The sequence below is a fragment of the Sorex araneus genome, chromosome X (assembly GCF_027595985.1).
Source record: "Sorex araneus isolate mSorAra2 chromosome X, mSorAra2.pri, whole genome shotgun sequence".
Classification (NCBI taxonomy): domain Eukaryota; kingdom Metazoa; phylum Chordata; class Mammalia; order Eulipotyphla; family Soricidae; genus Sorex; species Sorex araneus.
The window spans coordinates 51,015,373-51,025,093 of NC_073313.1; the positions used below are offsets into that span (position 1 = coordinate 51,015,373).

General features: G+C 48.5%; 1 protein-coding gene across 13 annotated transcripts; it reads left to right on the forward strand.

Moving 5' to 3' along the window:
• Nucleotides 1–969: 969 nt before the first annotated feature.
• On the forward strand, nucleotides 970–8,585 carry RBM3 (RNA binding motif protein 3). 13 transcript variants are annotated; one of them, XR_008627380.1, is made up of 8 exons: nucleotides 1,001–1,845; nucleotides 2,279–2,385; nucleotides 3,009–3,114; nucleotides 3,213–3,306; nucleotides 3,717–3,802; nucleotides 6,500–6,555; nucleotides 8,064–8,139; nucleotides 8,248–8,564. XR_008627380.1 is itself a non-coding variant. In XM_055122617.1 (7 exons), exons 2-6 carry the CDS (start codon nucleotides 1,455–1,457, stop codon nucleotides 3,775–3,777), a joined length of 759 nt encoding a protein of 252 aa, XP_054978592.1. In that variant the 5' UTR covers nucleotides 970–1,089; nucleotides 1,192–1,454; the 3' UTR covers nucleotides 3,778–3,802; nucleotides 4,152–4,738. The 13 variants fall into 13 exon arrangements, 6 of the variants coding, with proteins under 6 accessions (XP_054978592.1, XP_054978595.1, XP_004612932.1 ...); XM_055122617.1 differs by lacking the exons at nucleotides 6,500–6,555; nucleotides 8,064–8,139; nucleotides 8,248–8,564 and adding an exon at nucleotides 4,152–4,738 and having other exon boundaries at nucleotides 970–1,089; nucleotides 1,192–1,845; XM_055122620.1 differs by lacking the exons at nucleotides 6,500–6,555; nucleotides 8,064–8,139; nucleotides 8,248–8,564 and adding an exon at nucleotides 4,152–4,738 and having other exon boundaries at nucleotides 972–1,089; nucleotides 1,725–1,845.
• The last annotated feature ends 1,136 nt before the right edge of the window (nucleotides 8,586–9,721 follow it).

Sequence of the window (9,721 nt, forward strand, 5' to 3'; positions counted from 1 at the left end):
GTATGATACTAGAGAAAATAGGCCCGCGACAAAAGACTTAATATTGCACAAAGAAGAAAAAGGCCAGACATCACAAGCTTCCCACAGTACCACCAAGAGTGACCCCCAGCACCAAGCTGTGAAGTAGGTCCTGAGCACCACCGGGTTTAGCCCAAAGGAAAAGGGAAGGAGGGAGGGAGGGAACAAACGTAAGAAGGATGGAAATAATTCAAGGAATAAAGAAAGAAAAAAGTTAGGGTTAGTATCAGATACTGAGAATATGGAGGATTTTCATGTTAAGAGTGTGAAGGGCCCTGGAGAGATAGTGCAATTTGCTTTGCACACGGAGGACCTAGGTTGGATTCCTGGTACCACATACAGTGCCCCAGCCTTGTCAGAAGTGATCCCTGATGGGGTCAATGAGGTAGTTTAGCGGGCAGAGCACTTGCTGTGCACGCAAGTCACCTGGGTTTGATCCCCGGCACACCATATGGTCCCTTGGCCATCTCCAGGAGTGATTCCCAAATAGAGCTACGAGAAACCCCTGAATATCGCCAGGTGTGTTACAAAAACCAAAAGCAAAACGAAGAAACAAAAGTGATCCCTGAGCCAGAGCCAAGAGTAAGCCCTGAGTACATTTGGGTATAAAAAAAAAAAAGTCTGTTAAGGATGATAACGTCAGAAATGGGAGAGGATAAAATATTCTGCTCTAGTGGGATGTGAAGGGAAAGACAGCAAAAGCAATACAGGAACCGACGTAAAGGATGCGAAGCATAAGGGCTCAGATGGAAAGAGGAGTAAGTTAGAACAAGTTCGTGTGGAGTGAGGATGGAGATGGCAGCATCTGTGGAGGAATGCTGATGCCCGGGTGCACCAATCAGACAAAGGTCGTCTCCATCCACGGAAGCGCACGACCGCACTGCTCCCAGGCCCCGCCTTCCTCCCACCACGCCCATTTCTGATCTCAGCCAATGAGCGCACACGTCGGCGGGGACGTTCTGCTACAGCCGCTACGTAAGCTTTATCAAGCGCCTTCCCGCGCGCCGGCCTCCCCACTCTTTCAGCTTCCTGGCGGCTCCGGTCCGTGCGGCTTTTCCTCTTCGTCTCCAGGTAAGCCGCGATGTCCAACAGCACGAGCCCCTCCTCGCCTCACTGATGTGCGCCGCGAAGGCGGAACAGCGAGGCTCCCAAGTAGCGGCTTCTGACTCGTAGGCTTGGGCTTCTCTGAGGCGGGCCAGTCGCAAACTCGGAGGCGAAGCATTTCGTTTGGGGGAAGGCTGGTGCTCTCTATCCGACTGCGAGGACTGCCGGGAGGGGCTGGCGGCGTCGGTGGCGACATTGACCACGCGACAGCCGAGACCGAAGGGAGCCCCCCCCCCGCGTTCTTCCCCCCCTTCCCCACGTGACCGCCGCCATCTTGTTCTGCGGGCGCCGAGGAAACGCAAAGGTTTTCTGGGCCTGCGCAACGGTAGAAAATGACGGGCGTGGTGGCGGTAGTAGTAGTGGATGTTGTGAGCATGCGCAGAAGCGCCCCCCATGGCTGCCGCGCGGAGCCGGCCCCGCAGACGCGTCTTTTTTGCCTGCTTGCTCAGCCTCCTTCTTTAAGTTTCAGTGCCTCGTGTCTGTTTGCCGCCCGCTTCTCCTTGCCTTTTTTTGTTGTCGTTGCTTTCTTTTTTGTGGGCCTTCGCTTAGTCCCCCCTCTCCTGCCGCCTGGTCCCCCCCCCTCATTCTCACTCTTCCCCCAGGACTCTTACGTCGCCGGCATGTCTTCTGAAGACGGAAAGCTCTTCGTGGGAGGGCTCAACTTCAACACCGATGAGCAAGCGCTGGAAGACCACTTCAGCAGCTTCGGACCCATCTCTGAGGGTGAGGGCTGGAGAAGGTGACGATTGGGGCCCCGAGAATCCTGGCCTGGAAAGTCAGGGCCCCGCCCCCCCTTCCACCGCCATTCTTTCCTTTTTTTTTTTTTTTTTTTACTTTTTAAAAAATTTTATTGAATCACCATGTGGAAAGTTACAAAGTTCTCAGGTTTATGTCTCGGTTATACAATATTCAAACACCCATCTCTTCACCAGTGCCCATATTCCACCACCAAAAACCCCAGTATACCCCCCGCCCCCCAACCCCAACTGTATAACTGATGAATTTCACTTCATTTTCTCTTTACCATTCTTTCCTTTGTTCCTAAGCTGGAATTGTATACTCGAAGAAAACTTAACCTTTTATTATTTTGCGGACGGTGGACAGCTCCATTCTCTACTGACTACCTTCCTTGCCACTCACTTCTCTCCCCCCCCAGTGGTCGTGGTCAAGGACCGGGAGACTCAGCGTTCCCGGGGTTTTGGCTTCATCACCTTCACCAATCCAGAGCATGCCTCTGATGCCATGCGCGCCATGAATGGAGAGGTGAGGCCTCCTACATGCATAGGGGCCCTTGCCCGCACCTGTCGCTTCCACAGTGTTTTCTCCCCTCTGTCTGCTAGGGGCAACGCGGCCACCCAGCCCCGCAGTGCCCACTCACAGGAGCGTGACTGCCTTCTGTTCTAGGGGGTGGAGGGCAGCGGCAGAGAGAGCCGGGCTGCCTGGGAGGCGACGACTGGTCCTGCATGAGGCCGAGAAGCCACCTGTGGATGGTTGACCTGCCATGGGCTTAGGTAGTAGAGTCTGCAGACCTGCGGGCCTGGCCCGGAGAGGACCTCGTGAGTCTTCTGGGATGGACTCAAGCCTCAAACCGAGAGAGGTGTCTGTCTAGCCCTAATAGTCGGGCAGCTTTAGAGGAGTGGGGAGGAGAACTCGGCCTGAGTTCAGTCAAGATGTAAGTAGTGGCAGAGGGAACACGGTGGAATCAGGTGACTGGGAGTGTAAAGCCCTCTAAGACCACTCTGGTCAGAGGAGCTTGTTCTGGAACGTGGCACCCAGAACCTGGTGCCCACATGAGATTCTGGGCCCTTTTGCCCACTGCCCTGCCCATTCTTGCCTCACCACTTCCCTGCCTCACTGTCTATCCATCCTTGTTTCTTCACACCTAGTCTTTGGATGGCCGCCAGATTCGTGTGGACCACGCAGGCAAGTCTGCCCGGGGAACCCGAGGGGGTGCCTTTGGGGCCCATGGGCGTGGTCGCAGCTACTCCAGAGGTAAGTGGATTGTGTGGTAAGTTGGATCATTAGGTGCAAAAGAGATCTGCCTGGTAGTTGTCTATTTCCGATAACTCTAATTTAACTATCTGCTGTAGGTGGTGGGGACCAGGGCTATGGGAGTGGCAGGTATGACAGTCGTCCTGGAGGATATGGCTACGGATATGGAAGGTCCCGAGACTATGGAGGCAGGTGGGTAGCAAGAGTTTGAGGTACTGGTGCTGAGGCTTTCTTCTTTGGAGCCATAACTACTTGTATCTTCATATTGATCTCCCTTCATGTTATTTTTGTGTGCTTTTTTTTCTATTGTACTATATTTGTATTGTACTGCTTTAATTAGAGTATTAATCTTCAGATCATACAGTAGATGGTGCATGTGTGCTTTTATGTACTGTGTTGGTTGTTCCTTCATGACATTGTGTTTAATAAGATTCGCAAGGCTGTGTGTAAGTTGGTTATACATACTGCTTAGCCTGTCTCTTATGTCTGCTAAAAGTTCATGTTGTATTTATAACTTGACACAGGCTGTGTAAATCCGGTTTTTAATGTGGCGGGGGGTGGGCAGGGCTGGAGGAAGTGTAACACAGTTGGTTTTTTCCCAGAAGCCAGGGTGGTTATGACCGCTACTCAGGAGGAAATTACAGAGATAATTACGACAACTGAGATGAGGCATGCACACCTAATGTAGGTGAGACTTCTTTGCAGCTGCTGTGCAGATCTCTCTCCCCTGGTCTTATCACATTCCTCTCTCCTTTCCTCCTTCCTCAACATTCCTGGCCTGCCTGTCTGACACCACCGTCCCTTGTTTTCCCTTTTTTCCAACTGCCTATCAGAGCTTAGGCAGCCTTGGAGGAATAATGGGGGGGTTGTGTATAAAAACCAGTCTTTCTTGTAATCTTTTCTTCCTGCTGGGCATTGAGGAAATGAAAGGGTGTCCCTTTTGCCCGGCTCTCAGCATCTGTTTCAACCCTGGGAGGTAAGCATGCTAACCTGTACCTTCCCGACATCACAATTGTCCTCCTTCTTACTGTTCTCAGATACACAAGGAATAAAACTTCTGATCCAGGACCATCCTTTCAAATGGCTGTATTTATAAGGATTTTTGGAGCTGCACTGAAACAACTTTTAGTATGTCAACTTATATTTTTGAATTGAGCTCCCAAGGTAGCTTGTTAAACCTTTTTAGTAAGCTCCACATTTTTAAGCAATTTCCGCCCATTGCAAATTTACAAATTTGGGGACATTTTTAGACTGGGTGTTTTTCCTTTCACTAGTTTTTTTAGTTTGGACTCAGGATTATTGGTTCTGGCAAAGAAAAAAAATGGCCAGATATTTTTTTTAAAGATAAGGTGCATTTACAGACATTTCTAAAAACCCATATAGGATGCTAATACTTGGGAAGCAATTTCCGAATGTAACTACAAGAAATCTGCATCGAGATCATGATAACTTGAGGGTTTTTTTAACTCAAGCTCACACCACTCAAATTATATAGAAGTTTCTTAAAAATACTTGTGAATGTCATTTTTTAAAATACTGGAAGAAAAAATATTCTGTTGTGTTTCATGTAGCACTTAGGATGTCCTTCAAGGAACTGATTAAAAAGTTGAAACCTGAAAATAAATTGCTATCTATAGTGCTTTTTCTTAATCAACCTAGTTTGTGAGTTAAAATAGGAGTCCAGGAGGAGGGAGACACTCAAAAATTTCATGGTAGGTGTGTGGGCAGGGGTTGCTCAGAGGGTAGCATCTTCAGGTTTGAATTCTGGGTTGGTTCGGGTGGGAATACGTGATGAGGCCTAAAGGAGTTGGGGTCGGGTATAGGTGAACGCCTCTTATGTCAGAAATCGGGTTTCTTGGTCCCCTGGGCTCATTGTCCTTATAAGTGTCAGCTTGTGACTCAGCTTGGAAGTTTGAATTTCACAAAGATACTCGGAGTATCTTCAGGTAGGTGCCCTCAGAATTGTAAGAATGAAAGTCCCTGGTGGGAGCTGCCATAAAGAGTAGTTCCAGTTCCTTACCCTAAGCACTGGGACTGGGGTGTGTGTACTGAGTGCATCTGGGTGTTGGGATTGGAGAATTCTGGTTTGGAAATTGAAAACATTTCCGAGAGCCCAAACCTTGGAATCCGATTCCAGGATTTGGATCTGAACGGTCCTTCAGATTCTACTTGACCATGCCAAAGTCATTTTACCTCTACCTCTGCCGTACAAACCTTTCACATTTTTTGTTTTTTGGGCCATACACAGCAATGATCAGGGATTGCTCCTGGCAGTGCACTCAGATCAATCCTGGCGGGGCTCATAGACCATATGTGATGCTGGGGATTAAATCATCATCATCTGTGTTTAAGACAAGCATGCTACATGCTGTACTATATCATACCAGCCCTGCCTTTCAGTGACACTTTTTTGTTTTGGTGCTTAACAGCTGGTGGTGCTCTGGGCTTAGGCCTGGCTCTATGCTTAGGACCCACTCCTGGTAGGCTTAGGAGAGAGACCTGGATCAACTGCCTGCAGGGTGGACTCCCTGCCTACATGTTCTGTCACTCTGGCCCACTTTCCACATTTTCTTTGGAGGGCTGTATATATTTTACTAGCCATACATAGAGTGAGCCTGTGAGAATAGTTGGCAAGGCCTCATGGGGATCCGATTTTATGGGAAGGTCCCAGGTTAAGATGCTAAACCTGTTATAACCATTCTTGGTCATATGGTTCTAGTTCCTGCATTAGTTTCCCATCAGTTTTTTTCCTCCCAGTTGGGATTTATAAACTGTGCCCATGTAGTCTATGACTGGTGGTCAAGTTTTTGGACATCTTTGTCAGTTTGGGTGGGTGTCACAACCCTGTGCTCAGAGCTTACTCCTGGCTCCACTCAAATTACTCCTGGTGGTGCTTGAGGAACCATGTGAGATGCTGGGGATTGAACCTGGGTTGGTCGTGTGCACGGCAAATGCCCTACCTACTGTACAGTCTCTGGTTCCCACAAGTTCTCAGACATCATGAATAAACTAGCTCGCATTTGTGGGACCATGTTGTCATGGACTGATAAGGGGCCTTCAGAATCCCCATGTTGAAACCCAACCCTGCAATATGATGGTAAAAGTATTGATGCTACCATGAGGTTGATGCCCTAATAGACAATGAAACCTTTGTCTTGCCACGATGAGATAGATGTTGATGTTATCCCTTCAAAGAATGTCTCTCCAGAGCTTCCAGGGTTGTGTGAACAAGAGGCCGCCCAGTTGATGGTGGTGTTAACAGCAATCCAAAGTAGCCACATTAGTTCCTGGATTGTGAGAGATTCAACCTTGGTGTCCTGCCTCCTGGATCTTAGAGACTGGCCCTAAGGACCCTTCCAACCAAAACATCCATTTGCTTTGGCAGGTGGATGGAGACTCAGGAACTCAGACCTCCTACTTGGCCCTCTGAGCCAGGCCCAGGTAAAGGGGCATGATAGCTACAACTTGGATTCTTGGTCAGACAGCTCGCTTTTTTTTCTTTTTGGGCCACACCCGGTGATGCACTCAGGAATTACCCCTGGTGGTGCTTGGGAGACCATATGGGATGCTGGGAATCAAACCCAGATCAGGCGCATCCAAGGCAAATGCCCTACCCGATGTGCTATCACTCCAGCCCCAGGAGGCTTTCTATGCTGAACTCAGTGGAGCCAGCTAAGCAGTGGGAGCTGGCAGAACTACTATGGTGGTCAGGGAGGTACCTGCACACCTTGTCTAAGAAGTAAAGTGGCAGCTTCAGCTGGGATATGACAGCAAGATCACGTGGCCTTCCATGTGTGAAACCCTGGGTTTGGTCACTGGCACCAACAAAGGAAACCAAACCAATGTCCCCCTAATTAAATGAGATAGTACAGGTCTTAGGCTTAATCTTGCATCCATTCACCATTGGTGGGATCTCCTGTGCACCTACCAGCACTGCTGGTGTGGCTTGCTCCCCAGTGAAAACCCGGAAACTCTTGGCCTTGTAATACAAATTAGATTTAATAAAATGAACATGAGGGCAGTGGTGCATGCAGTCTTTTGAGCATTTTGAAGGTGTCAGTGTATGTCAAAACTAAACACTCGTATCCTTGTTACCTAAACCACTGAACTTTTGGCTTTTGGGCTGCATCCATCAGTAATTAGGGCTCAGTCCTGGCCCTCCACTGAGGGATCACTCCTGGCATGGCTCAGGAGACCATATGGGGTGCAGAGGATTGAATCTGGGTAGACTACATGCAAGACGTGCTATCTCTCCAACCCTAATAAATCTTTTTTCTGTTTTTTGGGTTATGCCAGTGCTACTTGGAGTTTACTCCTGGTTTCATGCTCAGGATCACTTCTGGCAGACTCGGGGTCCATATGGGGCGCTGGGGATTGAACCCAAGTTGGCCACATGCAAAGCAAACAGCCTACCTGCTGCGCTATCACCCATCCCCCTCCGCCCAACAAAGTTTTAAAGGAAAAACAAGAGCTTTGGGTTTGGAAAATAACCCTGCAGACTTGAAAGTATTCTGCCTGTGGGAGGCCCTGTACCTCTTGGGTCTCCCAATACTGGTAGCATACGCTGTCAGATGTTACCCCCCCAAAAAAAGTCCCTCATCTCCAAAGTGAACTGAGATAGGAGATTATAATCAACCACGATATTCTGCAACAAAATTAATCCCCTATAGACATTAATAAAAACTGGAGGGAGTGATAGCACAGTGGGTAGGGTGTTTGCCTTGCACACGGCCGACCCGGGTTCCACTTCCAGCATCCCACATGGTCCCCTGAGCACTGCCAGGGGTGCTTCCTGAGTGCAGAGCCAGGAATGACCCCTGTGCATCACTGGGTGTGACCCAAAAAGCAAAAAAACTGGAGGGATTGGAGACTTTAGGAGTTAGGATCCTTTCTTATCCTTCGGCTTTTTGGGTGACACCCAAAAAGGAAACTCCTGCTTCTGCACTCAGGAATTACTCCTGGAATTGCTCAGGGAACCATACGGGATGCTGGGGATTGAACCTGCGTTGGTCAGCCATGTGCAAGGTAAACACCCTACCCGCTTTACTATTTTTTTGGCCTAAGTATAGGAGTTATGGTTCTTGTCTTGCCTGTGTGATCCCCAACAGCACACGGTCCCCTGTTCAACTCTAGGAGCAACTCTTCCCAGCACAGCAACATGTGTGCTCCAGCATTGCCAGATGTGACCCAAGACCTCCGGCCCCAATAACAAATACTAACCTTTTCAGACCTGAAGAGCAATGTGACCAATTTCTCTGCTGACATCAGAAGGTGATTAATCCAGTGTAAATCCAGTGTAAGGTATGGGGAGGTGCAGTCTCCCCTTTGGGGTTGGGGGGCATGCCTGGTAATGTTCAGGGCTTACTCCTGTCTCTGAACTCAGGAATTGCTCCTGATGAGATCAAGGGACATGTGGGATATTCGGCAATAAAACCTAGGTAAACTACTTGAAAGACAAGTGTCCTGTGCCTTGTACTATTTCTGTAGCCCTTGTCAATTTATTTTGCTTTACCGAGCGAGGTGTAAGAGTCTCAGTAGGTTTTCTCAGGGACTATATTACTCATCAATAAGTTATTCAGACATACATCTGTCCAAGGTCTGCAAAGGAGTCTACCCCCACGCAAATTACTGCATTTTCAGGCCCCAAATCTTACTGTGACAAATGAAATAATAAAGTTTCAAGTCTTTTGTAGACATTCCTTTAACATTTCAAGGTCCAGGATAAGTCCAAGACTTGCATCTCTCCTCTGTATGGAGTGAAATCTTTTTGGGGGTAGGGGGCGCACACTCAGCTGTGCTCAGGGTCACAGCTGGTGGTGTGCTAAGTGCTTATTCCTGGCTCTGCACTCAGGAATTACTCCTGCTGGACTTGGAGGACCATGAGGGATGCCATGGATCCAACATGTGTCAGCCACATGCAATGCAAATGCCCTACCCACTGTACTATTGCTCTGCACCTGAAATCATTCTTAATGTTGTCCTGCTTCCTGCTCAACTCCTTTTTTTTTTCGCTTTTTGGGTTACACCTGGCTCTGCACTTAGGAATCACTCCTGGCGGTGCTCAGGGGACCGTATGGGATGCTGGGATTTGAACCTGGGTTGGCCGCGTGCAAAGCAAATGCCCTATCCACTGTGATATTGCTCCAGCCCCACACTTCCTGTTTAATTTCTATACCTTGGGTTCAACAGGCTGAGCGAGCGCTTACTTTGTATTCAGAGCCTCAAGATTGGCCCTTAGCACCACATTGTTCCTCAAAGTAGCTCTCCCCACAGGGAAAGTACTGTACAGTTAGGAATATTGAATGTGACATACTTATTTTTGGTTTGGGGACCACACCCAGTAATTCTCAGTGGTTATTCCTTGCTCTACACTTAGAAATCAATCCTGGTGGGCTTGAAGAACAATACGGGAGGCTAGGGATCAAACAAGGCAGCACTCTGCTTGATCTCCAGCCCAGCCCCTGAATGTGACATATTTAGAACAGTACATCCTGACTATCATTCTAGGTTTCATGGTGTAGTCAGTTTTTAAAAAGAAGTTATATAGACTGGAGTACTTCAGTAGGTAAGGTGCTTGCCTTGCACATGGCCAACTTAAAATAGAATC